The sequence below is a fragment of the Phocoena sinus genome, chromosome 18 (assembly GCF_008692025.1).
Source record: "Phocoena sinus isolate mPhoSin1 chromosome 18, mPhoSin1.pri, whole genome shotgun sequence".
Taxonomy (NCBI): Eukaryota; Metazoa; Chordata; class Mammalia; order Artiodactyla; family Phocoenidae; genus Phocoena; species Phocoena sinus.
In genome coordinates this window covers 77,483,991-77,510,979 of record NC_045780.1, presented here as the reverse complement: position 1 = coordinate 77,510,979, position 26,989 = coordinate 77,483,991, and the positions used below count along the sequence as shown (strand labels likewise).

General features: G+C 55.3%; 1 protein-coding gene across 2 annotated transcripts in view; it reads right to left on the bottom strand.

Annotated features, from left to right (window-relative positions):
- COL4A2 (collagen type IV alpha 2 chain) overlaps positions 1-26,989 on the bottom strand; it is a 177,131-nt gene that overhangs the window by 9,088 nt on the left and 141,054 nt on the right. For both annotated transcript variants that reach the window (XM_032611468.1, XM_032611470.1), the window contains exons 21-40: positions 25,677-25,769; positions 24,334-24,497; positions 21,382-21,454; positions 21,189-21,295; positions 19,986-20,187; positions 19,481-19,540; positions 17,848-17,904; positions 16,055-16,162; positions 14,972-15,193; positions 13,011-13,172; positions 10,925-11,095; positions 10,051-10,194; positions 8,688-8,810; positions 8,280-8,461; positions 6,911-6,974; positions 6,643-6,717; positions 3,935-4,042; positions 3,155-3,262; positions 2,375-2,446; positions 718-843 (exon numbers count right to left, since the gene is read on the bottom strand). In XM_032611468.1, the coding sequence (XP_032467359.1) occupies positions 718-843; positions 2,375-2,446; positions 3,155-3,262; positions 3,935-4,042; positions 6,643-6,717; positions 6,911-6,974; positions 8,280-8,461; positions 8,688-8,810; positions 10,051-10,194; positions 10,925-11,095; positions 13,011-13,172; positions 14,972-15,193; positions 16,055-16,162; positions 17,848-17,904; positions 19,481-19,540; positions 19,986-20,187; positions 21,189-21,295; positions 21,382-21,454; positions 24,334-24,497; positions 25,677-25,769 (2,421 nt within the window). The remainder of the gene's footprint in view (positions 1-717; positions 844-2,374; positions 2,447-3,154; positions 3,263-3,934; positions 4,043-6,642; positions 6,718-6,910; positions 6,975-8,279; positions 8,462-8,687; positions 8,811-10,050; positions 10,195-10,924; positions 11,096-13,010; positions 13,173-14,971; positions 15,194-16,054; positions 16,163-17,847; positions 17,905-19,480; positions 19,541-19,985; positions 20,188-21,188; positions 21,296-21,381; positions 21,455-24,333; positions 24,498-25,676; positions 25,770-26,989) is intronic.

Below are 26,989 nucleotides of genomic sequence, written 5' to 3'. Positions count from 1 at the left end.
AGGGTCTCTGGCCTCCTCAGGGCCTGGCTTCTCCTTTGGGTGTCGATGGGTCTAGCTTCGGGGGTAATTCTGACCAGAGCACAGGCGCTCAGGCCCTGGTCTCGGAAGCCCAGGTGTGACGGGCCTGTCTTGTCCAGCACCCCTGCCGGCTGCCCAGGCGGCGCCCGTGGACAGCATGCTGGGCTGAGCTGGGGGTGGGTGCGGGCCCCGGCCGTCAGGAGACAAGCGCTGGGCCAAAAGCACCTGCTGGGGCGCTCCCCTCTCAGTTTAGGTCGAGCCTGGTCTGCTGGTGGATGGGCAGGGGGTGGGGCTGGGGCTTGTGCTCAGCGGCTGAGACCACCTGGCTGCTCCCACCACGGCCCAGGCCTGGCGCGCAGGCACAGCTCAGGGGCTGTGGTGCGTTCATCCACTCATCTATCCAACACTCCCGTGCGCGTGTCACAGCCAGGGCCCTGTGCCGGGTGCACACCTAACCCTGGGGGCACCGAGGGGATGGAGTATGATCTTATCCGTCCTGCAAGGGAGTGTGGTCAATAGCTAACCCCAGCGGAGTAAGATTATGATGGAGTATAAACGATGGAACACTAGTGGGAGGTTTGCAACAAGAAATTCTCCCTAGAGGAGCCGGCACCTGCCCTGCCCCCGGCCTCTCATCTCAGACTCACGGACACTGTGGTTCTGGGGGTGCAGATGGTGATACTGGGGTGTTGGCCTCACCTGGGATTCCACGCTCCCCTTTCCGTCCCGGGGCTCCTGCGGGGCCTGGAAGGGTGTTGGCCTCTCCTGGGTCACCCCTGGCCCCGGCAGGACCTGGTAAGCCGGCGTCCCCGTGGATGTCCGCACCTGTGGCCGGGTTGACAAGCAGATGTCAGTGTCTTCAACTGGGCAGAATCCATTTTCATGAGTGGAGGGATAGTAATGCTCTCAGTGAGACCCAGAAACAGAGAACCCAATGGCAGCCGTGGAGATTTCAGCTTCCTAGGTGGCCTTGGTGCCCCAGACCCTGCCACTTGGAAGGAATCCTGGGGATCGTCACTGAACCCCTTTGCTTTATAGGGGAGACCACCGAGGACCCCCGGAAAAATCCCAGATTCCAGGACGCAGATGGTCCTGCAGCTGAGACCTGCCGAGGGCCCCGGGCTCCTGGTGCTAAGCCTGAGTTAGGTTGAAGAGGAAAATGCTATTGAAAGCCTTCCCTGTTCCCACATCAGGGGCTCAGCGTAGTTGGTGTCAGAGTGACGTAACTTGACCATCTAAATTCGAATTGAAATGTTAACTGAGTGTGTGAATTTATATATGATTCCACACATCCAAATTCACCTGTAGACAGATGAACGTTTGATTACGTAAGACATCTCTAAAGAGAATATTCTAAAAGCAGTGGTAGAACTATGGGTATTTTTTTTTCTTTTGCTCAAGTGTATTTTTTTAAGCTTTTCTCTACTCAGCATGAACTTTTATAATCTGAAAACAATAAAAATTGTCCTTAAAAAACATATTAATGATACGCCCTACAAATATTATTAGTCCAATTAATACATTTTAAAAATTAAATGCAAAGACAGGGCATTAAGATTTAAGATGAACTAAATTTAAAATAAAGAAATTTCAGGGAAGTCACTGAGAATTTTGCACATGTGATGGCATCTTCCCAGAGGGGGACAAGGGTAAAAAGGAAGCTTTCTGCACAAAGGGGATCTCATTCCCCCTTGAGGAAGAGATGGACACGCAGATGGTATTCTGAGATACCAGAAGGGGCTAATCACGCAGACCTCATTCTGCCACTGGCTTTTGGAAAGGATGGGCTTTGTATCTCCTTCAGGAAAAGAAGGGTCACGATAACTTCCAAGAGCAGCTTCTCACAATTTCTTAAAGGTCTCACTTTCTTCTCCTTACGGAACACCCTGCCCCGCCAAAACCCCCATACGCCACTGCTGTGAAGGGAATTGTCTTTTCTAAACCCATCTGTCAAAGCCCTAACCCGCCATGTGATGGGGTCTGGAGGGGGGCCTTTGGGAGGCGTTTGGGGTGAAAGGGTCCCAGATAGGATTGGCGTCCTTATATAAGAAGAGATACCAGAGAGCTCGCTCTCCTTCTCCACCGCGTGCGGACACAGCGAGAAGCCGGGAAGAGGGTCCTCACCCGGACTCTGCCGCAACGGCAACCACCCCAAGCTTCCCGCTTCCAGACCTGGGAGGAGGAACTAACTCCCTGTTGGTTGGGCCCCCGGTCGGGCAGCGTTTTGGGGGAGGAGCCAGATGGGACTGAGTCCCCGTGGCCTCAGGGACGGAGCCCGCCCTGCTCCCTGAGCTCCCCGACCCCCGTCCAAGTCCCTGATGGCCCGCCCGATCCCTTGCCCACTGCCATCTGGTACCTGGGGATCCTGGGAAGCCTTTGGTGCCTGGCAAGCCGTGTAATCCGCCGATGCCACGGAGGCCGGGCAGACCTGTGGAGGACCCTCGTGGTTATTCCATGGCGGAGCAGAGGGAGACCCTTAACATAATCAGACGCTCTTTTCTGCTGTGATACGGTCGCCCATCCAGTGTGTTCGAAAGCTGGGCAAACCGAAGTACAGCAAATACTGTGACATGTACATCAGTCACTTCTGTGTCACCCAGGAGAACCATTAACCTAAAAATCGTTTTCATGGAAACTCTTTACAGACTCGTTACAGCCAGAAGGGGACTGGGCAGTGCCGTGTGTTTCTTTTCCTGATCCGTGAGTCACTGTACATATGAAAACGGTGCTTGGAGCCAGCAGCCTGGTATCATTTCCATCCCTTCTGGATTTCCAAGGATCAGCCTAAAGTGGGACTTGGGAAGCAGGCGACAGTTCTTCCTGTGATGCGGGCAGTGAATGTGGAGTCGGGGTACGCCCCCCCGAACTCTGGACAGGAGAGTGTCCAAGGGCCTGTCCCCTGACCCAGGCCTGTCAAGGCCGGGCCGAGTAACTCCCCAAGCCCCCCAAGGGCTGCAGCAGACCTCGCGGTGGGGACCCTTGCATCTGTCCCTCTGTCCCGCCTCTGCACCGCCCAGGTGCTGACTGAGAGTCACCCTGAGGTCTCCCGGCAGGTTTCTGTTCATCGTTCTGGGGAGTAAACGCCTCTTTGCAGGTTGCCATTGCTTCGTGTCTGCAGAGAGGGGAGGGGTCTTACCTGGTAGGCCTGGGCTCCCCGGCCAGCCGTAGTCTCCTTTGGTGCCGGGCACTCCCGCCCGTCCCGGCTCTCCCTGAGGCCCCTGCAGCCCTGTCAGTCCTGGAAAGCCTGGGGGACAGACACATCCTTCAGGGGGACACAGGAACCCCGAGGCCTCGTGGCCTCCAGCTCGGGTCCTGCCTCGGGGAGGGACTTTGCGGGAAAGAACCAGCTTCCCTTCCACGTGGCCTTGGACCCCGCATTCAAGTTCAGCAAGGTTAGCGCAGCCTGGCCAAACAGAACAGCTTGTGTATTCGTAATCTCATTCCATTGTGCACATAGAAGCCTGGGGAGAACCCAGAGACCCCTTGAGGATCAGCCTGTCTGTGTTCACAGATCCCGGGCAACAGCGAGCAAAACGGCAGCAAGAAAAAAGCACAAAACGAATTCACTCGTGTAACTTGGGATCCCCCGTGAATTCTGCAATTGAAATGCACGAAAGGCAGCCGTCACAGGAACTGTCTAAACATGTACAGAGAGACAGACGGTGGCCACACAGACACGGCCATCGGCCCGGTGCCTCCACCACAGCTGGGCTGGGCTGGACCTAGGGAGGGACAGATGGGAGGGAGCTGCCTCGGCTGCGACCATGGGCGAAAAGCAGACGGGCAGAACTGGCCGCCCTTGTTTTGGGCCCTTGGAGATTTGGGGGCTTGGCCGCACTCGGCCTCACTGGCCACCGCACTGTCCAGCCGGGCCCCGGGCAGGCTGGGGGAAGGTGGGTGTGGCCTGGGATTTTACCTGTTTGCCCTTTAAGTCCAGGAGGGCCCTGGACTCCTGCCAGGCCAGTGATCCCAGGGAAGCCGACATCACCCTCTGATCCCTTCTCTCCGAAGAATCCCTTTAGACCTGTAACCACAGATGTGCTACTCAGAACAAACCACAGCCGTCGTGTCACTGGGGCTTAAGGCTCGTGGGGTTCAAGGGGGCACCAGGTAAAGGATGCTGCCTTCGCACTGGTGCTTCCAATTGTGAATGGGGGTGGAAATCTAGACGGCTCCTTCCTCAACTAAATTTCTACCTAATTCCCTGCTCTGAGCCTGTGGTCCGCAGCCTCCAAGCTGGCACCCAGCGGTCTGCGTCCTGGCATTCACACCCTTGTGAGCTCCACCCACACCGAGTAGGGCTGAACTGCGTGAACACCAGGACACCGCGGACGTGCCACTGTGCCACCTCGAGCCCAGCTTATACAGATCATCACTGCTTTCACTCTGTCCCTGCTCTGGAGGAAGCCAGCTGCCGCGTCATGAGGACACTCAAGCTCGCGGGGAGGAATTGAGGCCTCCCGCCAAGAGCCGCCTTGGACGTGGATGGTCCGGCCCCGCCTAGCCTTCAGATGAGGCAGCCCGCCCGACCTCATGACCAGAATCTCACGAGAACCACCCTGTTTCCGAATTCCTGGCCTCAGAAACTGTCAGATAACACCAGCGGTGGGTGCTCTAAGCCGCCACATTTTGGGGGCCTTGTTAAACGGCAACAGACCACTCACCTGAGCCCTTATCTGAGTGGTTTCTAACGGGTGCTGTGCCGGGGAATCTGGGGGGTTAGTCAAAACATGAGACGGGGCTTCCCTGGTGGCGCAGTGGTTGAGAGTCTGCCTGCCGATGCAGGGGACACGGGTTCGTGCCCCGGTCCGGAAGGATCCCGCGTGCTGTGGAGCGGCTGGGCCCGTGAGCCATGGCCGCTGAGCCTGCACGTCCGGAGCCTGTGCTCCACAACGGGAGAGGCCACAACAGTGAGAGGCCCGTGTACCACAAAAAAAAAAAAAACAAAAAACATGAGACGTCTGAGCCTCTCAGGTCTGGGTGAGGCCCGGAATCTGCCTTTTAGACGAGCCCCTCAGGTGCTTCCCTGCTCACTGGGTGGACTTAGGGAAGCGCGGCCTTCCCGTCAGTGACACTGTTCTATGACACAGGTTTTGGTGTTTCTGGGACGCTGGAAGATTCTGGAAACTTCAGACCACCCCGATTCTACACAGTCACTTCCGCCAGTGTCTCCTGAAATCTCTGAGGCTCTTCTCAGAACAACTACTGTCGACGTTCTCGTGGTCTTGAAGAAAACCACCTAAGACGTTCTGCTTGTTTTCTATGGATTATTTTAGTGTTTTAAAATCTGCTCCAAACCCCTATTTACCTGTTTCTTCCATGAACGGTCTCCACCACCTCCACCTGGACCCAGAGTCCAGTGCAGCCTGTCTCCCATCCTCCGAGGAGGGACCAGGCCAGAGCCCCCGGTCCCCGGGGCCCTCCCACCGGCAGGCCACCTGCCCAGGGCCCCTGGGCACCTCCCGCCCACGCTGCAGGGGCAAGCGCTGTGGCCGAGCCCACGTCTCACACTGCACTTGTCTTCGGGCGAATGGAACGCCGCGAGGATGCTGACAACTGACACCGCCCCTCTGCGCCTAGGATACAGTCCCCTGGGGACGGACACAGTGGGAGGCTCCACTTCCTGGACTTCAGTTTAACTAAAAGCTAAACGTTCAAGGGGGAGCAACCATATTTCCTGGGGTGGGGCAGCTTCTCTTTACACACATTTTCAATTGAACAAACAAGGCCATTGTTAGTGACATATGTGGAAAAGATGGTCTCACATTTCTGCTTTTATAAACCAAACTGCCAAAGTAATTATTTAGGATGGGAGATCCAGCCAGCCTAAGGTACCCTTGTGTCTGGGAATAAAGCCATCGGGAGACCAAACTGTAGATCTACAGGGCGCCCAGAGGAGTTCATAGGTGAGGTTACCTGTTCCTAAGTGACAGCCCTCCACTCCCAAGCTAGACAGAATGTCCCTTTCCATTCTGGCGTGTTCTCTCAGGAAAGCTCAGCGCCCTCCTTGTTGGCCGAACACACGGACAGATTCTTTCCCCCAACCCGAGCCATCCCTAGGCAGACCTGTGGGGTCTCCCAAGCTAAAATCCCAGGAAGGAGGCATTTATTCCAAGTCCCATGGGATATGACACAAGCAGGAATTTTGCCCTTGAACTTCAGTGATGCTCAGAGAAGGGGCGTGAGCTGCCATGCCACGTGACACCCCCTGACGTACACAGGGCTGGGGGGCCGCCCCTTGTCTTACGCAGTAGAGAGGTCTGACTTCCACTCCCCTTTCACAGTTTGCAAGGGCTCTGGTCACTGTGTCACTTGCTTCGCGCCCTAGGATGTGTCCCAACAGAACAGGCACGTGTGGTACATTTTAGAGGCTGCAGCCCCTCCCATCCACTGAATTCTCTCCATCTTCCCTCTCAGGGAGAGAAAGGTTTCCTGACGTTGTCTTCAGGCTCAATTTAATTACAAATGCCAGTCTTCCTTACACGTTGGGCTTAAGGACCTCAAACCATCCCTACATCGTGATCCGTGGGTTCGCTAAGTAACGCTACGGTTGGCAAGCATGAGTGACGACAGACCAGGGGGCAAGGCTGCGGAAGATGAAGGGGTGGAGAATCGCTCGGGTACCTGGTGCTCCAGCGGTGCCTCCTTCCCCCTTCAGGCCTGGACTTCCTGGAAGGTCTATAGTGTTTCCAATATCACCTGTTAGGTGCAAAAAAGATGGCTGAAGTCAGGTCTTCCTGTGGTTAGTTTAGCAACTTCTATGACACTACCTTCCTAATAAGAATAATTTGCTTCAAAGTAACTAACAGCACCCACAGGCCTGATGTCCCCACACTGCCCGGGATGCCCTGGATCGGGGATGCCCTGTTTTCACCATCCCAGCAACACTCACCAAAGTCACCGATGGGGCCGATCTCGCCGTGAAGGCCTACTCTCCCCGGAGCTCCCTTGTCGCCCTGGAGCAAAGCCAAACATGAAACCATCTTACATGGCCGTTCGTGAAGTCTGTAATTTTTTTTATAAAAACTTTTTGTTTTATATTGGAGTATAGCCAATTAACAATGCTGTGAGAAGGGTTTCCCTGGTGGCGCAGTGGTTAAGAATGCAGGGGACACGGGTTCAATCCTGGTCTCAGAAGATCCCGCATGCCACAGAGCAACTAAGCCTGTGCGCCGCAACTACTGAGCCTGCGCTCTAGAGCCCGTGAGCCACAACTACTGAGCCCGCGTGCTACAACTACTGAGCCCACGTGCCACAACTACTGAGCCCGTGCACCTAGAGCCCGTGCTCCTCAACAAGAGAAGCCACCGCAATGAAAAGCCCGCGCACCGCAATGAAGAGTGGCCCCTGCTCGCCGCAACTAGAGAAAGCCCGCGCACAGCAACGAAGACCCAGCGCAGCCAAAAATAAACAAACAAATAAATAAATTTATTCAAAAACCCTGATGCTGTGACAGATTCGGGTGCACAGCGAAGTGACTCAGCCATACGTGTACATGCATCCTTTCTCCCCCAGACTCCCCTCCCATCCAGGCTGCCACAGAACGCTGAGCAGAGTTCCCTGTGCTGTACAGTAGGTCCTTGCTGCTTATCCATTTTAAATACAGCAGTGTGGACATGTCAATCCCACACTCCCTGACCATCCCTCCCCCCAACCCTTCCCCCCCGGGAACCATAAGTCCGTTCTCTAAGTCTGTGAGTCTGCTTCTGTTTTGTAAGTAAGTTCATCATTTCTTTTAGATTCTGCATATAATGGATATCATACGATATTTCTCTTTCTCTGTCTGACTTGGTGAAGTTTGCAATTTTGAAGGGTTAGCGACGTCATCATTTTGTAAAGAAGTCCTGAAGTTTTCCAGTGTAGTATAGAAGCTGGTTCGCACACCTGTTCTTATTAAACTGTAAAGCAGTAATGATGGCCGTTTCATTGAAATAAATAACATCAGTGACACAGACCATGGTCGTGACAGTGGTAGTAATAATCATGACTGACTACGCCCTACCCTCTGCCAGGCTTACCCGGGCAAACATGTTGGGTACCATCTCAAGAGCTCATTCAAGCCTCATAGCAGCCTGTGAGGTGGGTACCGTTATTGCCCATTAGAGAGACGAGGACGTTGAGGCACAGAGAAGTTCAGTGACTTGCCCAGGGTCGTTCAGCCCGTAAGTGGCAGAACTGAGTCTTGTCCCCCAGGGACCGTGGACCGCAGTGCTCGGCCAGCAGGCCACGGGGAGAGGAACTCACAGAAGATGCCCACTTACCCTACTGCCTGTGAAGCCCGGAAACCCTGAGATTCCGGGGGAGCCGGGCACGCCGGGGAATCCTGGTGACCCGGGCACGCCGGGGAATCCGGTATCTCCTTTGACTCCTTTGACGTAGCCTGGTTTCCCCGGCAGCCCAGGGACTCCCGACAGCCCGGGGATCCCTGGCATTCCGGGAAGGCCTGCAGGGAGACTGAGTGTGAAGTTCTGGGGGGACCCTGCTCCACCCCCCCGGGCGCCCGAGAACCACCCGCCAGCCCCTGGTGCGGACGTCAGGGTGTCAGGAGGGCTGCAGTACAGGAGGCTGGCCTGGGCGCTGGGGCGTCTCTGCTACTCTCACACACTGCGAGGGGCTGGGGTAGGCAGGGGGCCCTAGGCCACCGGCTCTGAGGTCAGGCGGGGCCTCACCTTTCAAGCCCAGGTATCCTTTCAGTCCCATGGGGCCTTCATCTCCTTTCTCTCCTTTGATGTCTTTCATTCCTGGCAGGATGATGGGAGGTGGTCCGGGGGGGCCGGGGTCCCCTCGGCTGCCTAGAAGGAAACAGAATGCAGTCATTCCCTTGACCTGTGGGTGGCACAGCTCCCCCAAGGCTGCAAGCTGGGAGCCCAGGTGATGGGAACACCCGTCTTCCTCCACCCTTCTCTCCTCGAGGGAGGCGGGCACAGAGTGTCTTGGCTGGAGGGACCGCTACTGACTTCAGAACATGTTCATCACCCCAAAGAACCCTGTGCCCATCAGCGGTCACCCCCTCTGTCCCCCCTTCCCCAGCAACAGGAACCACTAACCCACTTTCTGTCTCTGCAGACAGGTCTGTTCTGGACATTTCATACAAACGGAAGCAGACAGTATGCGACACAATGTTTTCGAGTTTCATCCATGTCGTAGCATGTGTCAGAGCCTAATTCTTTTTCACTGCTGCCTACTACTCCTTTATATGGCTATGCCCCATCTTGTTTATCCGTGATGGATACCTGCGTTGTTTCTATTTGGGGCTATAATGAGTCATGCTGCTACGGAATCTGTGTATGAGTTCCTGGGTGGATGTGTGTTTTCAGTCCTCCTGGGCGCACACCCAGGAGTGGATTTCCCGGGTAATTCTGTGCTTTTCTTTCTAAGAAACTGCCAACATTTTCCACCCTGGCTGCTCCACTTGACATTCCCACCAGCAGGGTCTGAGGGTTCCCATGTCTTTACATCCCCATCAACGTTCGTTATTACTAATTCAGTTGTTTTAGAGACCATGGTGATACTTTGAGAAACAAGGGTGTCTGAACAAATGTCACGAAAAAATGTGGTTCGTTGGGAACACCCTTCCTGAATCTCCCACCTGGGGTCTTGGGTTGCCCACCCAGGCCAGGGCTTGGACCAGGCTCGCTTCTGGGGGTCACCGTCTCTTTGCACGGGGTGTGGCCGTCTACCTGGACTACCGTGTCCCTCTGTTGCCAAAGGTGCTCTGTCCTTCAGACTTCACCTTCCACTTCTCCCCTGGCCTCACTTCCTCGTGTGCACCACGGAATACTCACGGTGGGATACGTTTCTTAGGATGTTTTTGGTTCTTAATGCTGCGTCATTTCCGTTCTCAAGTTCCCTTCGGTTAGCGTCACTCCCTCCTTACACACGGCCAGTGTATTGAAGCAAGGAGGAAGCCCTCCAGCTCCCGAGTTAGCTTCTCTTTTAATAGTGTCTAGTGTTTGGGTTGCCAGAACATTGTTCTAGGCAGTGTCAGGCCGCCGTGAAAGTGAGTCTCAACCTGGCCGAGAGGTGACGTACCTTTCACACCGGGCTCGCCAGCCAGGCCCTTCAGCCCGGGGACTCCAAAAAATCCAGTCTCTCCTTTGTTTCCCGGAAGCCCGGATCTCCCCTTAAGCCCGAGCATGCCTTGGAAGCCGTCCATCCCGGGAGAACCCTTAACTCCTTCAGAGGGAATGAGAAAAGCGCTGGGTTAGGCGTGGCTAATTGCCACGGTGACAGCCCCACTTGCGACTTGTGTGAGGAGATGCTAGGATTCTTAACGTCTGTAGGATTTTCGGGACAGCACTTGCTAAGGGACTGGTCTGCTGCCTGAGGGGCAGAGTCAGCCCGTCTGCCACCGGGGACAGACGTAAGGCCAATGCAGGCGGACAGACAGGGCGAAGCTGGAAGTCACGGGGTCCCTGGCCTTTCCACCAGTTGGAAAGGGGCCCTGGGACTTGGTGTGATGTTGACACTGTACCCAGTGTGGAAAACTGGCAAAGGGCCCTGGAGAAGGCGGCAAAGGGCCTCCAGCTGCAGTCAAGGGCCAGAGAGCCCCACTAGCGGGGGGACTAGCCTCACCTGCGAGCAGGGAACCCTACGCTGGGGACCAAGCATTTCCCTTTGTTTCGGTTTCTGTTCACCACCCAGCCTCCGGATCTGAATCCCGACTCCCGGGGGCCTGTCCACAGACCGCCCCCCGGCAGAGAGCAAGTCCCGCTCTTCAGACAGTCCCTCTCTCGTGGGAAGTTAATCAACTGGCATTTGGGGGCACAGCGGTCACAGCCAGCCTGGGCAGCATCACCTGGTCCCCAGAGCCCGACGCAGCCTGGGGCTGCGAGGCTGCACCCTCCCGCGGAGCTGTCCCACCCGCGCCCCACAGGCTAGGTCCCTGGTCATGTTCTGCAGTCACCTTTGGGGCCCGGGGCACCAGGCATCCCGGCCACTCCTTTGAATCCAGGGCTTCCGGGATGACCTCTCTCACCCTGCCAGCCAGGGTCACCTCTATCCCCGGAGACGCCCTTCATGCCCACGGGGCCAGGGACACCTGTGTCACCTGGCTCCCCTCTGTCTCCAGGCAGACCTGTCAGGAAGGGGAAGGAAGATAAAACAAGATGAACAAATCACACAGAGAAAACACCTCTACGATATTTTTGAGACATCGATAACAATAACTTTTGGTAAGAAAAACGTCTTGGAAGGACAATGGGAAAGTGTAACCACGGAGGGGAGTCTGAAGGTGTGACTCGAGCGTGTAGCACACTGCAGAGTGGCCTCTCTAAAGAGGTCCTTGTCCGACAGCCGGCAGCCAGCCCGTGGGACACGAGTCACATGAGACTTTCTCCGCTCGGGTGCAAAGCCACGGAGCTGGAACGGCTGGGGTTACTCGTGGCTGGCGGCACTCCTGACACCGCTGGGGTTAGGTTCTAGGGGAGGTCCTGCGACACCTGCCGTCCTCATCTCGTTAGGGTGTCAGCAGCTGCCGGCCTGCCCTTCCCCAGCCTCCCCGACGAAGCTCAGCCCCTCTGTTAAACCCCCCAATGACTCCCTCACCCTTAGCTGGCACTCAACGCCTTCTGAACGCCGGCCCCATGTCCCTGTCTAGGCTCCCACCCCCTCCTCAGATGATGCGCTCTCCCCCGGCTGGTCTCCTGGGGCTGTCCCTCCTAGGAAGGGCCCGTCCTCCACGCCCGGCCCCTCCCGTCCCCTCCTCCCAAGGCTGTTCTAGCCCACGAGCTCCCCTGCGGTCTCAAACGCGGGGCCCCGCGGTCTGGTCACCCTGCTGCTCGCCCCGGCCAAACGCAAGCTTTCCCGTGGGTAATTCCATCCCCTCCCAAACCGTGGGCTCCATCAGGGAGGGCTTTGGCGTGCATCTTGTACACACCATGCTGTGCTCCACGCCTGAGAACAGGCAAGGCCTCGCGAACACTGGTACAGATGGCCCAAAGCCGCTGCCCAGGGTTCCCGTTACTGTGAAACCAGTGGGCGGCACGGTGTCACTCCCCCTGAGTGGAGCCTCCAGGTTTGGGACGCGGTCGAGGCCACTCCTGGGGGACGCATCTGGCTTACGTCTGACCTGTGTGGGGCACGGCAGTGCCTTGTGTGGACCGGCTACGGTCCTGGACAGAGCCGTCACCTGACTATGGCAAACGACAGACTAGGGTCACCCTGGATGTTGCCTCATGGACGTCTGGGCCCCTCCCAGCCTTTCTGTGATGCGCTCGGTCCCCCTGCAAGGGCTCCACTGAGCAAATGTCTACAGTTTCGTGTCTGTGCTTTCCTGCTCCCGCCCACCTCGCCCCATGGTTTTCCTGAAGGAGGGTTTTTCCTTTCTTCTCCAAAATTTTCACATTCAGGAAACAAATCACGTTGCCTCTTCAAAGCAGAGCAGATTTTGAACTTTTGCAGTGGGAATTCTGTTTTCCTAATGAAATCTTACCTAGAACCCTAATATACACAACAGGTGCAAAGGAAGGGCAGACTTCTCAGGCTGTTTGATGAAATACATGTCCTGAACCTGTCTGGGGCTGAGCTGTGTCCCTGCAGAATGCAAATGTTGACATCCTAACCCCAGTACCTTGGAATGTGACTGTATCTAAAGCTGGGCCTTTAAAGAGGTGATTGAAGCTAGTTAAATGAGGTCATGAGAGTGGGTCCCAGTGTGACAGTTGTCCTTATCAAAAGAGAGATTAGGATGCAGACACGCACAGAGGGGTGACCCTGTGAGGACACAGGGAGAAGACGGCCGTCTACACGCCAAGGAGAGAGGCCTCAGGAGAAACCAGCCCTATGGACACCCTCATCTTGGACTTCCAGCCTCCAGACCGTGAGAGAATAAATTCCTGTCTTTTAAGCCATGCCACGTGCGGTACTTTCCGAACCCCTGCAGCTCTTGAGAGGGGGGTTCCTTGGAGCACAGCTGAGAAGTCCCCAAGGGGTCGGTGCTGGTTCCGTTGTCAGTGAGGCCCTGACTCCTTGATGGGAGGGTGGATCCTTACCTCCAAAACCTGGGGTGCCCGGCGGCCCCAAGGGCCCTTCCCGGCCAGGAGCTCCAGGGTAGCCATGCTGTCCTGGTGGCCCGGGCAGTCCCGGCTGGCCCGAAGGTCCTGGGAAGCCCTGCTGACCCTTCGGGCCCGGTATTCCCGGCATCCCCTGGCTTCCTGCAGGAACAGAGACAAGAGCCATGAGGTCAACCCCATGCAGTTCATTGCAAACAACATCTGTCTCCTCAGACCTGTTCTATAAAAACAGGTTTTCCGGGTGGTAGGAAGTCCGTATAAATGACAAGATCGAAGTAACTCATGCTCTCACCCCGAGACAGTTACTAACATCTTGTTATATGTCCTGCTGGCCTCTTTTCTGTTCCCGTAACTATACCTAGAAGCAGACATTTGCAGAACTGACACATCGTTTTAAGTGCAGTTTTAATCTAGGGTTTTTCACTTGACATTACATTTTGAGCCTTTCGCCACATGTTAAAATACTCTTGGGACTTCCCTGGTGGTGCAGTGGTTAAGGATCCGCCTGCCAATGCAGGGGACACGGGTTCGAGCCCTGGTCCGGGAAGATCCCACATGCCGTGGAGCAACTCAGGCTGTGCGCCACAACTACTGAGCCTGCGAGCCACAACTCCTGAAGCCCACATGCCTAGAGCCCATGCTCCGCAACAAGAGAAGCCACCGCAATGAGAAGCCCGCGCACTGCAACGAAGAGTAGCCCCCGCTCGCCGCAACTAGAGAAAGCCTGAAGCGCAGCAATGAAGACCCAGTGCAGCCAAAAATAAAAATAAATGAATAAATAAATAAAACTTATAAAAACAAATAAAATGCCCATCACAGGCACGTTAAATGGCTATGTAAGTAACATCCAGGTCTGCCCACTGCTCCTGACAGGGGCGGCCGAATAGACATGGATACAGTTTCCCAAAACCGATGCTTTGGAAGTCAGAGCTTTTGCAGACACAATATTCTCCCAAAGGGCAGGTCATCAAGGCGACGCTGAACACGGGAAGCCGCACAGGCTCGGAAGCTCCCCTGCTGCTGTGGGGTGCCGTTATGCTCAGACGCTTTGAAGTCTGTGGGAAACAGCTACACTTCAAACATCTACCACAAGCAGCCTTCTGTAAAAGAGCTCGGGCAGTTCTTACAGTCGGATCGCAGAAGAGACTGGCGGACACGTGCTCCTGAGGGTGGGGCGTCCAGCTGCCCGTCGAGAACCGGGCTCATCCCTCAGTGTCTCCCGTGAAGGACGCCTACTGGTTTGACGGCTGGTGTTGGGGAGTGTCACCTCTGGCACCACACAGGGAGCCCCTGTCTGCCTGGGCTTGGGCGCTGGGCTGATGACAGCACAGTCAATACATAACGGCTGATGCTTCTCTGACGGGGACCCCAAATGGCCTGGTGGTCACCCCACCCATTCCAGCAACACAATCGCATTAAAGCCAGGCATTCTGGGTTCTCAGGGCCCGTTCTGCATAAACTGGGTACGCAAAGCCTTGGATGCCTTGTTCACTCACCAGACAAGAGGCATCTTCCCGCTTTGCTAAACATGCATCGGTGACGTTGTGAACGTTACATTTTTTTAAACCCATCAGTTTTACACCCACAGACTGAGCTGCGTTCCAGTTCATCTCTGTCTCCCTCCCAACCCCTCACCGGGCACGGCCAGCTCCTGCCTTCTTCGCAGAACCGCACACATTCTGCTGAAAGCAGCAGGGAGGACCCTAAGCTGCGCCCCACCCAACTTGGGAAGAGAGCACGTCGGCTCATCTGTACTCGCAGAAGAGCTAAGATGGCCTGTACACAGCATGACAACCCTGTTCTGGAACATTCTAAAGAAACGCTGGAACTAAGGCGGAGAAGAAGCAGCAGGACTCACAGCGTCCTGCATGCAGCCCCGGGCTTCTCACCCAACCCCCAGCAGAGATTTCTGACCCTGCCCCCCTGCCCCTGTGACTTACCCCGGAATCCAGGAGGGCCTCTTTCTCCGGGGGGGCCCTTCAGCCCAGAGCGTCCAGGCAGTCCAGTGTCTCCCCGGGGCCCGGGCTGGGCCCCCAAGACTTCTCCAGGGAGGCCCCTGTCTCCCGGAGGCCCGACTGGCCCCGGCAGGCCGGAGGGACCTGGGAGTCCATCCAGGCCAGGGCGGCCTACTGCACCTTTGACTCCTCGAGGCCCCACGAAGCCTGAAAGGAAACACAGGGCGTCCCTATAACGAGAGGTCTGCATCATGACATCTAAGCGAGGCACCAGAAAGAGAACAAGTGGCCGAGATCCTGCAGGAGGATGTTTGGCTTGTGTGGACTTAGTGAAACCGTCTACGGTTTTGTTTAGATGATACGATTCCCCAGTGCCTGGGCCTCTGCACACCAAGTAACACAGCCATGCTCCCGCACACCGTCTGAGCCGTGACCACAAAGGGACACCTGTGTTTGGGGCCACTGAGTCGTGGGCTGGGGCACACGGACACCCACGCAGGTACTCCCAACTTCTGCTCACAATTCATTACCAGAAACACGTTCATTTCCCTCCATGTACAGCTCAAACGTTTAAGCCCTTTTAGCCACTAAGTGGCTTCCATGATGCTTTGCCGTGGCAACTGTCGAGGAAGTGGTTCGAACCGCTGACTCGGACAAGCTGCGAGCTGCAGGGTGGGCAGGCAACGCCGTGAGCAGCCAAACACAGGTGCTCTCTGCGTCGTATCTGGTGAGCGATCCGCAGATCGGGAACGGGTGCTGAGGGCTCAGAAGAGGATGACCTTATGTGCCCTTAGAAGGTCTCATACCCACTGGAGAGAAATCTCTCTGTGCACCTATCTCTTTTTTCCTGCCAGATCTGTAAGTTTCTTCTGCAAAATTCCAGCACAACTTCAGTGAGGAAAACGGCGACATTTTTTAATTTCCCAAGGACAAGAGCAAAAGTTGGCATCAAGCATTTGTCGAAACAGTTTCTAAACGTTAAAAGATGATCGAGGCGGGGCGGCCTGATGGTACACACAGTCCTTCCCTGAATTTACGTGGCCGAGCGGGAGTCCCACCCTGACTCACCTGGGGGTCCTGGGAATCCCTCTGGACCTGGATCTCCCGGGAGACCCTTGAGCCCTTGTGCTCCATCAGTTCCCGATAATCCCGGAAGCCCTCTGAGGCCTTTGGCACCTAAACAACCCAAAGAAACCACGACACAGGTCAGAGCCGCATAAGCCGACCCCAGCAGGAGACGAACAGGAGAGGGTCAAGGCCGGCACCCGACTTAACGTGGCCTCTTAGGAAACGGGGAAGTGACGAGGCTGGGGGATGTCAGCCCCGAAACAGCACCTCTGACAGCTGGCCACCGAGTGTCAGTCTCCATGGGCACCTGTCAGTCTACGCCAGAAACGACGAACCTCGGCTCTCATCACGACCTCATGATCTCATTAACCTGATGATCTCACTAACTTCATGTTGTCGAAACACGTCGAAAGTCCTCTCCCCTCACACGCGATGCATGTACATTCCGGGCTCTGCTCCCCCAGCACCTGGTGAAAACTGTCCCACTGCAGTCTGAGCCCCTCCCCCTAAGAGTCGCCACCACTTTGGGGACAGCAGCGTTCGTGCCTGTGCTGGGATCCACGATGGACAGACCCCTCCGGGGCTCGGGCAGGGAGGGTTGCGAAATGCCACATGGATAATGCGCTCGGCTCTCGGAAGCCAATACAGGGCCCTTAACTCTGCTTCTTGGTGCAGGTGACGCTTCTGCATTTTGCCTCACCATCCCCAGATCCTGTCACCCCTGTGCACCTGGACGACACTCTCAAGATCCGGGGTGCCTACGATCAGCCAACGCGCTTTTCCAGTTTGGGGCTACCTCGCACTGTAGTACTTTACAGTTTACACAGGACCTCAGCTCCAGGGTTACGTGTGCAGCATTCAGGGCACCACGTGCAAACTAGGGGCCGTCTGGAACACCTGCACTGCTCTCATACAGGCGAGGAGCCTAAGTTCCAGAAGGAACAGGTGAGATGCCCAAAGCCCACAGCTGACGAGCGGTGGACCGAGACTCGCACACGGGCTGCTGGCGTCCACGCCGGATCGTCTGAGTGGCCCCTCCGTGGGTGGTGGAGGCGTCTTCTCCGCCCCGTCCCAGTCAGAGGAGGGGTGAATCGGAAGGCAGACCCCCCGGGCCGAGCTCTGCCCAGCGGTGCAGGCTGAGAGCTCGCCATCCTAGGCTGACTGACACGGCGTCGGGGCATCGGCAGCTGTGGTCACTCAGCCCGTCTGTCATCTCTGAAAGGCCGCCCCACGGAGGGGGAGCCTGGACGGCCCCAGACCGGGCTCTGTGACCCAGAACCCTTCCTGAGTCCACATGGATCTTCAGCTGGGTGATGGTCTGTGGCAGCAAAGCCCAGCTCCCAGATCCTACAGACACGTTCCTAGCCCCGTGGGTCTGCTTTTCTCTCAGTCAAAACCCGAAAGAAACACTCCTCTCCCGCATGATCCTCTTCTACACCCTGGGACACACGGGGATACAAGGAACGCACAGAGCTAAGCCTCCTCTCTGGGCTTGGGGCGCTGCCGTCTCTGCCAGGCTCGGGTGCCCACCGGGCCTGTGTCGCAGCTGAGGCTGACTTCCACGTGGCAGGCAGCCTCTCTCTTACCCTAGGGTTCGCTAGGTGTCACTACACTGACGCGCGCAAGTCGGCTTCCTATAGAAGCTGCCAGTGTGCGGTACGGTACCGAGAATCCTGTGATATCCAGGCGGGGGCGGGGAGGGCAACGCGGGGTCGGGGGCAGAGGAAGAGAGCCGGAGAGGGGAAGGGAAGACACAGACGCACGGAGGAAGGCTGGAAGCGCTCTCCCATTACCTGGGGGGCCGGGGGGGCCCGGCTGGCCCGGCGATCCCTTAGGCCCTCCAACACAACCTGGGAAGAGAGGACAGGGGAGCTGTAGCCACGGTCCACACCCATCGTCACAGCTTTGGACGTGGCTAAGGTCGAGAGCGCCGGCCGTGAAAACCGGCTGCCTCTTTACCATCAGAGTGATTTAATGATTCCACTAATCTCGATGCTGATGTAACTGTAATTTCATTTGATAATGAAATCAGAATATTAATATAGGAGGCACATAAGTAAGTCCAGTCGGATGAAAACACGTGCCGTGCTGGCAGTGAGGGCTCCACCCTCTCGGAGGGCAACACCTCACACCAGCGGAGTTCATCCAGGTGTCCTTAACCCCTGCCCCCGCCCTCCCCGACCCCAGGGCAATTCCCACCGGGGAGGGAGGAAGCTTTCAGTTTCAAAAGCAATGCTGTGACTTCTCCTTTGTGACTTCCATTACTTTCAGAATTAGCAGAGGCAGCTCGTTTCGCTGTGAGTCGTGCAAAACGAAAGCCGGTGGCAGCCACCTCTGGCTGGTGACAGCGCGCAGGGGAATTCTGTCAGACAGAGCACGCTTGCAGACACAGCAGTCCTTCGAGATGCCCTTTGTCTGTCTGCCTGTGATGTGGCAGGGCTCCTATCTTGGCTCGACTTAGCGGCCAAAGAGGGGCTTTGGTCCCCTCTGCCACAAGAAGGGTCCGAGGTGCAAAGGTGGACAGCCGAGGCCATGAAAAGAAAGGACCTCGGCCGTCTTCAGGGGGCCTGGGCTCTAGCTGGCAGAGCCTCACCCCCAGGGGCCTTCCCGCACCTTTGAGACTGGCCAGCTCTCTGGAAGCTCTGGGGTTGCCGTTCCTGCTCTGCACCCTCACCCTGAGCTCCTGATCTATCCCCACACCTCGTGCGGGGGACCCACGGATCCTGATGCTGCTTCTCCAACCCCTGGCCTTTATCCCAAACGCCTTACTCCAGACCCTCAACTGCCACTGGTGAGCTGCCACCGTCCAGATGTTCTGCCGGCACCTTTGACTCCAAAAAAACTCATCCTCTCTGCTCTCCTCTTCAAATCCTGCCCGAGGCCTGGCATCCATCCCTCTGCCTGGCTTCCCACCTCGGTTTCTAGGCCCCCCTGGCCAGAGACTTGGCCTGTCCGATGGCAGCCGGGTCAACTTCTGGACCATCCCCTCCCCTGAGCTCGCATCATCTGGGCATCCTCTCCTTATCCGTCGGCCCTGTTCCTTCTAGCATCCATTCATCACTGGACCAAATTCTTCTCCCATCTGGACTCACTCCTCACCCCGCATAATGAGCACATAATTCAGTTGCCCTTTACACACACAGAGACGTATATTTTAGGCGTGAAAGGACTTATCTGTTGAGTTCTTACCAATACTGTAAACAGATGCTTTGTACTGCAGGGACAACTTGGTGACACGAGGTCATCACACTTGCCTTTCCCTGGGCTCTAGGCTGAGGCAGATGGAGCGCAGCTCCAAGTCCACAAGCGTTTCTATTTCTGATGGCAGCTCTGTGCCCACGGTAGGGATCACATCAGTTCTAGCATATATTCTACAAACTGAGAGTTTTCAAGAATTCTAAAGCCGCCCGACGGTCATGACAGTACCTGGCTGGACGGTCTCCTGTCCATCTGTTCCGATGGGCCTTTTCACACCCGTATCACAATCTAGGGGTGAGACAGCGACAGAGTGAGGCAATTCTGCAATAACGGAAAGTGCCTGGCTTTTCCGTGTGTGTGTGTGTCTGTGTGTGTGTGTGTGTGTGCGTGTGTGTGTGTGGTGGGAAGGCTGGGACGGGCAGGGCATCAGAGGCCCATTGCTGGACTTCTGTGCTGAGCCTCTGTAACTCCAGCACTAGAGGGAGAGGCCCCACGTTCCAGCTGGCGAGAGGAAGCTGCAGTGGGTTCAGAAAACCCCGTGGCCGGGTGTCGCTCGTGTGTGATGAGAAACGATGGTGTGACACCATCTCACGTGACTCGCCCCGGGGAATTTGCGCACTGCCTAAGAAGAAGAGCGGGTGTAGAAGCACAGTGTCTCATGACTTTGAAAGACGCAAGCCTGGACCCGCCCCCCCCCCCCCCCCCCCCCCCCCCCCCCCCGCCCCCACCGTACCTATTTGTCCTGGAGTGCCGGGGGCGCCGGGAGGCCCGGGGAAGCCTGGAGGTCCAGGTAATCCAGCATCGCCGGGGAAGCCACGCTCGCCTTTGGGGCCTGGCAGCCCCAATCCTGGGGGGCCCCTTTCTCCTGGAATGCCCTTAGTACCGGGGGGTCCTGGGTGGCCTGCGTCCCCTGAGGGGCCTTTGATGCCATCACCCTGTGAGAAATTTGGTTCATCTCTTACAATACATGTAAACCCCAAAGACAGCCATCTTCCCAGCTACTTTCCCCCGTTCCCTGAATTCTGCGCTCTGGATACAGAGATGAGTAGGAACTGACAGTCGTGGTCTCACCAAGCCACAGAAGTAAAGGACAGACTTTCTAACAACCACGGACAACACCCTCGAAGATAGTTCTGGAAGGCATAGGAATCTGAGTATTCTTCTCTTTCCAAGCCACCAGCGCCCTGCTTGGACCTTCATTCTCCGGGGGAATTCTTCAAGAGAACGGTTAGGCACAGATTTGGCGAAATGGGGGCAGGAACACGTTATTTCATTGTTAGGATTCAGCGTTTGTGACCCATCTCCTAGTCAGAAGGGACAACGCAGCGGTGAAGGGAAGGAAGTCTTTGGTTTGGACAAGAAAGTGCATCAGAAATAAGGAGAGACGATGGGACCAGGAGAGCAGGAAGCCGGGAGGCACCGGGCACAGCCGTGACCTACTCATGCAACTCCTCAGAGGAGGGTGAGGGCAGGGAGGGAGGAGAAGGGGTCTAGTGTCCGTGGCCAACCGCCCTTCCCCGTCTGACCCCCACTTTTCCCCACAGAAAGGAGGCTGGGGGCTCTGCATCTTATCACACACAGGCTCTTTCAATGCCGGTGTGTGTTTGCTGCAAAAATGCAGCTGTGTATTTTACAGGTGACCCTAGAAAAAGCGTTCCACCTTCCATCTAGGAATATTCGACCTGGGGGGCTCTCGTTCTACGTGATGGCAAGAGGAATATTTATTTCCTCTTTTTCTCTTACATGCTCACTCAGGGCTTGGCTTCCAGCCTCACTCACTGTTTCCTAGAAAATATGACTGCTGCTCACGAAAAGAGAACAGGTTGCACTGGGAGGATTTTCTGCTGTGTTAGCACCTCTGACGCTCACGGGTTTAAGCATGTGACTGATGGGGATGAGGGCAGAGCCGCCACCCCTGCCCGCCAGCGGTACTCACGGGAGAGCCTGGGAGGCCTGGGAATCCATCCAGCCCATCACGGCCTGGGATGCCGCTGTCCCCTTTCAGTCCAGGCACACCTGGGACACCTGGCTGGCCCCGCTCACCTGGGGGAGGAGTGCCGCGTGAGTTGCTCACCCAGGGAAGCCACAGAAGGGTGCATGGTCTAAGATATGCTGGCCACAGGACTGACCTTTGGTGGTGATGGTTCGAGAATCTCCCTTCATTCCTTTGGGCCCGGGAGGGCCAACACCACCAGGGGCTCCCTGCAGAAACAAACACAAGGTTTCTTCCTCCTTCACACTGTTAAGGGCGGCCGAGAAGACAATGATTTTCGTTTATACAACCTGAGGGCCCTTACCTGTCATCAAGCCCAGAGCCACACACCTCTGTCCCTGGCCACCAATCACAGATGGCCACGGGGCACTTGAACGTGGCCAGCGGGACTGAGACACTGAATGTTTAGTTTTAAATAGTTAAAACTTAAGGGAAGTAGCCACACATGGCTGGATGGTGAAAACAAGAACCTTGCTACTCAAAGTATGGTCCCCAGACGGGTAGCACCAGCCTCCCTGGGGGCTTGTCAGGAATGCAGACGCTCAGGCCCACCCAGGGCAACCGAACCGCAATGTGCAGCTCCACAAAGTCCCAGGGATTCGTAAACCCATTAGCTTTGGAGGAGCTAGGGCTGCTAACCCTAACTGCCATCTTGTTGAATCCGGGCAAATAATGTGCCTCCAAGTACGAAGGACGGACATTTGTGATCATACTGAGAAGAGCAAGAGTATCTAATCGACAGCTTGTCTTCCTAACTGAAATCAAGGTTGGAAAAAGATCATACTTCACAGACAAGTCACTGCAGGAACACTCACGTCTTAAGGTGTAAAATCTAGTTTAGGTCTTTCGATGAGCAGGAACGAGCAGATGAACGTTTCACGAGGCTTTTTAATGTGCGTGATATGCCAGTTTGGGGCAACTCTCGGTTACTGGTATTTGCAAGAATACGGGAACTTTTAGTGTTGGTTTAATTAAATGGAATGTTTCAAGGGATCGTAAGTTCTTTTCACCTAAAAAATTCCACAGCTACTTGATTTATTGATTTCGTTCTTTGCAGAAAAGGGTGACATTCTCTCAGTAACTAGAACAGCATGTCACACACAGGCAGTGCTCGACCAGGAGGTGCTGGGCCGATGGACGGATGCATGTATGCATGCTAATCGACCCCCATACTTCAAGCGCTCTGCCAGGTTCTATTAGTACAGATATTAAACCACCAAAAACTGTCTCAGGCATTCCTGCCGCAGATACATAAACATATAATTAAATGCAAGATAAACACGGTACCTGAGATGTTTGAACGCAAGTGCTGTGGGTGTGCATGCGGTACAGCTGGGGAGAGCACGTGCTCCTGGAAGACTTTAGAGATTCCGTGTGCACGAAATGGGATCCATTTGACTTCTCAGAAATATTCCATCATTTTATAAATAACTGAAGGTCCTACCAGTTCTGCCATTATTCAGTTTGGATTCTCACTACGTACACTTTTTCTGAATACTTGAGCAACGTCTACATGCTCAGCCATGATTTGGAGATGGTGTCATTTTTAAAGTAGGAGGAAATGTAACATCTATTATGTTCAGTGGGATAAAACTATTTTTCTGAGAAGTCCCGGAGAATGGAGAGGTGCCGTGGACCTCATTTTCACCTGCAAAGCTCCCGCGACACGAAGCAGTTAGGAGTCATGAGCCTCTGCACCGACAGCTCTGAGTGGCTGCAACTCCCCTGCATCTGGACATGAAGCCAGATTGTTCTAACCGTCCCTGGCCAAGTGTCCTGAGCAAACTTTCCTCTATTGCTGAATGTATAAAACGATAGACTTTTCATTTTATAAATCTCTTGCAGCTCTCTTTTTAAGTAAAAATAAATAAAAAACATAGTTTCTTTGCCTTCATCTGAAATTTGCTTTGAGATCCTTGGTCAGTTAAAACCTGCCACGAAGAAAGATCTACTCAAGATGATCTTTTCCTCAGGTGTGAAGTAAAGCCCACTTAGCTGGAATCCAGAAAATGTCATACATTCTTCCAAACTAAATTCATGATATACTTGGAAGTCTCACTTTTTATCAAGCTAAGGGAGGCTTTATTGAAATGCTAAATCGTCCTATACTAAATCTGAAGGGGTGAACACACAGTATGTGGTGTGTAGCTTTGCATTCAAAATGCTAGAAGCGTTGCTTTTTTTGAGATATAATTCACATGCTATAAGATTAACCATTTTAAAGCATACAATTCAGTGTTTTTGTTTCTTTTTTGTATTTTCACGAGGTTCTGCAACCATCACTATTACCTAAATCCAGACCATTTTCATCACCCCAGAAAGAAACAGTCACTCTCATTCCCCCCGCCACCCCCAGCCCTTGGTAACCACCAAGATACTTCATCTCAAGATGCCTCTTCTGGACACTTCATACAAATAGCATCATATAATATCTGTTCCTTTGTGTATTATTTCACTTAGCATAATGTTTCTGAGGGCACCACACTGTAGGACGTGTCAGCACTTCATCCCTTTTGATGGCTGAATAATGTCCCATCGGGTGGGTATGCTACGTTTCATTGATCCATTTATGGGCATTTGGGTTTTTTCTACTTTCCGGCTGGTATCATGAATGCTGCTGTGAGCTTAATGCACAAGTTTTGGTGTGGACACGTGTTTTCAGTTCTCCTGGGTCTGTACTGGGAGGGGACTTTCTGGGTCACACGACACCTCTAAGTTTGACTTTTTAAAAATTTGTTGCCTGCGCTGTATGGCTTGTGGGATTTTAGTTCCTCAACTAGGGATTGAACCCAGTCCCTAGGCAGTGAGAGCACAGAGTCCTAACCAGTGGACTGCCAGGGAATTCCCTATGTTTGACTTTTTTGAGGAAGCATCAAACTTTTCCACAGTGCCTGCCCCATTTCACATTCCCACCAGGAAAAGCTTTAAAGCTCCTCTTGGAATATGTGGCTTTTTTGAATGTCACACTGGGTGCATAAGTGTTGCTGGTCTAAAGCTGTATTAATTCAATAAATAAAAGCCGGGAATGGGGAAATGGGCCGGGCGTCAAGGTCGTCTTATCGGCTTCGTGGTACAACTGGTCTCTCACCTTGAATCCTGGGAACCCGGGGATGCCGTGCTGGCCGGGGTCTCCCGGGCTGCCTTTCCTCCCTGGTTCCCCATTGGTGCCGGGAAAGCCCTTGGGTCCTGGTGGCCCCGGAAGACCCCCAATGAACTGGTCACCCTCTGCACATTGACAGTCGCCGGCATCGCCTGCAACGTGGGTGGAGAGAGAGGGACTTGTTATTTGCTCGTGAAGCACCTGTACGACCCTCCTGTTGGCTCTGCAGGGGACAGGAGGGCAAGGGGCTGAGGGCTTGGCTGGGGGCGTGGCCACCGCAGGACACGCCTACTCTGGTCCTCACTCCCTCTCATTCTTAGACAAGGAGCGTGAGATGCAGATACGTAAAGAACAGGACGTTGACGGAGGTGTGGGAGGAGCTGGGGACTCAGTGACAGGAGTTCTGAGAAGCCACCGCAGGGGCCTCGGGGGGAGGGCAGGAAGGTCCAGGGTGAAGGGGAGCCCGAGAGAGGGCGGCCTGGCAGCAGCTGCGGGCTTGGAGCCCAAGGTCCTGGTGCGGAGGGAAGAAATACGTGCCCTCCCTTCTTCTGTCTTGCTGGCTGGACCCAGGGAGCCCGGGGGCAGGGGACGGCCGAGCTGGAGGCTGGTGATCGGCTTGGCTCCCAGGGCGCAAAGGGGGACACGTGACGGCCCAGGGGTGCCGAGCTGCCCAGCTCATCCACGACGCCGGACCCCTGCACTGCCCACAGCTCCACGCGTGCCGCAGAGGTCTGGCGGTTAAAATCCGGGATGCCCAGGGATGGGCGAGCCGAACAGGCCCCCCCCGCGAGGTCCCCACAGGCGGCCCTTGCCTGGAGAGGTGGGGTCCCCCAGGCGAAGCAGGGAGAGGAAAGCAAGCACAGCTCGTTCCCACCAGCGTCCGCCCCACCTGGGCAGGTCACGTCTCTCCTGCTTTGCCACCGCCTTGCTGCCAACGCATCCCTAACTCGGCGAGTCGGGTTAGGACCAAACCAGATGACGACCCTACAGCCCTCTGCAAATACTTGTTACATTTTCTTGGAGCCGAGGGCTCGGATGAGTCATCTGAATTCAGTCTAAGAGGCCACCGTGCATCTTTTCTGTCCCATGTTGGGCCCCGTGTTGCCTGAAAGTTCAGTGATGAACGTGGCAGACAGAACAGAGACGGGAGAGCCAGCTGAGAGCTGGGTGTGCGGAAAATGAGGAGATGCCGCCCCCCAGTGTGAGGGCCCTGGCAGGGAGGGGGCCGGGGGGAAGCAGGGGCTCGTCCTCTTCTTGGAACCAGTGAAGGGTGAGCTGGACTCAGGAGCGCCAAGCAGCGCCCCGCCCCCTGCTGTTCCCGGACTCCTCACCTTTCCATCCTTTCTGTCCGCGAGCCCCGGGGAAACCATAAGGTCCAGGGTAGCCCACCCTGCCCTTTGCTCCTTTAAGGCCGAAAAGGAAACCTGAGGAGAAAACCCACAAGGACGGCACGTTAGCACAGCCCAGGACCCCGTATGCCCCCACCCCGTATCCCCCCACCCCGTGTGGGAAGGGTTACAGCTGAGTCTCCCAACAGAAAATGGCCCCCATTCCAATTCCATCCCGACTACTTGCAGAAAGACACGGAGACTTTATGTTTTGTGGCCATTTTGCTTCCAGGATTGGAAACACATGTGAACGCCTATGATTTTAGCTTTTCCATTGAAGTCTAGAAATAGAAATCTTTACTTTTCAGAAACACTGAGTCCAAAGAAGACTTTAGGTTTTTTTAACCACGTGTTTTACTTCAACTTGGGTTCTAAGACTACTGCAACTTCTGGTTCCCAGCATGACAGAAAACCCAAACAGTAAAAGATGTTAAAATGAACCGGCTTCCCCAGTTCTGTCCTCTCCTCTGGAACACGCGAGCACCTGTGCACGCCCCTGCCCCCAGACCCCACCATCTTTCCTCTTTCACTCCTTTGGGTGCACACACGTAACCATGTAGATAACTTGTGATTCTCCCACCCCCATCACTAGGATCACGGTACTTCAGGCATCCTTTCACCATGTGCAGGGCTCTGATAATTCCAAGCAGGGACATCCGGGTGAGGGTGTAAGAAACAGACTCTAAAAGCCCACAAAACGCTCCGCGTCCCACTTGAGCAGAGCGCCATCTCGTGGTGGGAACTGGGCTGCACATTCCTGGGAAGCACCACTGCTGGGTACTGACTCCCAGGACTCTGGCCCGAGCTCCGGGGTATGTGGAGATGGGTTGAGGCCCAGGAGGGGACCATGCTGGGTGGGGAGCTGGGGAGGGGAGACCCAGAGTTCGGTTTGGGGCATGCAAATTTGGAGATGCCCGTGAGACACACAGTGGTGACGAGGTGTCCAGCTAACAGCCGGGATGAGTTTGCAGCTCAGCAGACTGAACTGGGCTAGGGACACAGTTAGGGAGAGTTGGCACCTAACTGGTGTTTAGATTCCTGTGAATGCGGAAGCGTGCTAGATAGAGAGACACAGACAGGAGCTCCACTGCCCATGGGATGGTGGAGGGGGAAGAAGGAAGACCTAGCAAAGGAGCCGCAAAAAGGAGGGGAGAGATGACAAGGCGTGGGGGGAGGGGAGCTGGAGAAGAGAGTGTGTGTGTGGGGTGCCGGCTGCCCCCTGTACCGCTGGGAGGCTGCTGACAGAGCAAATGGTG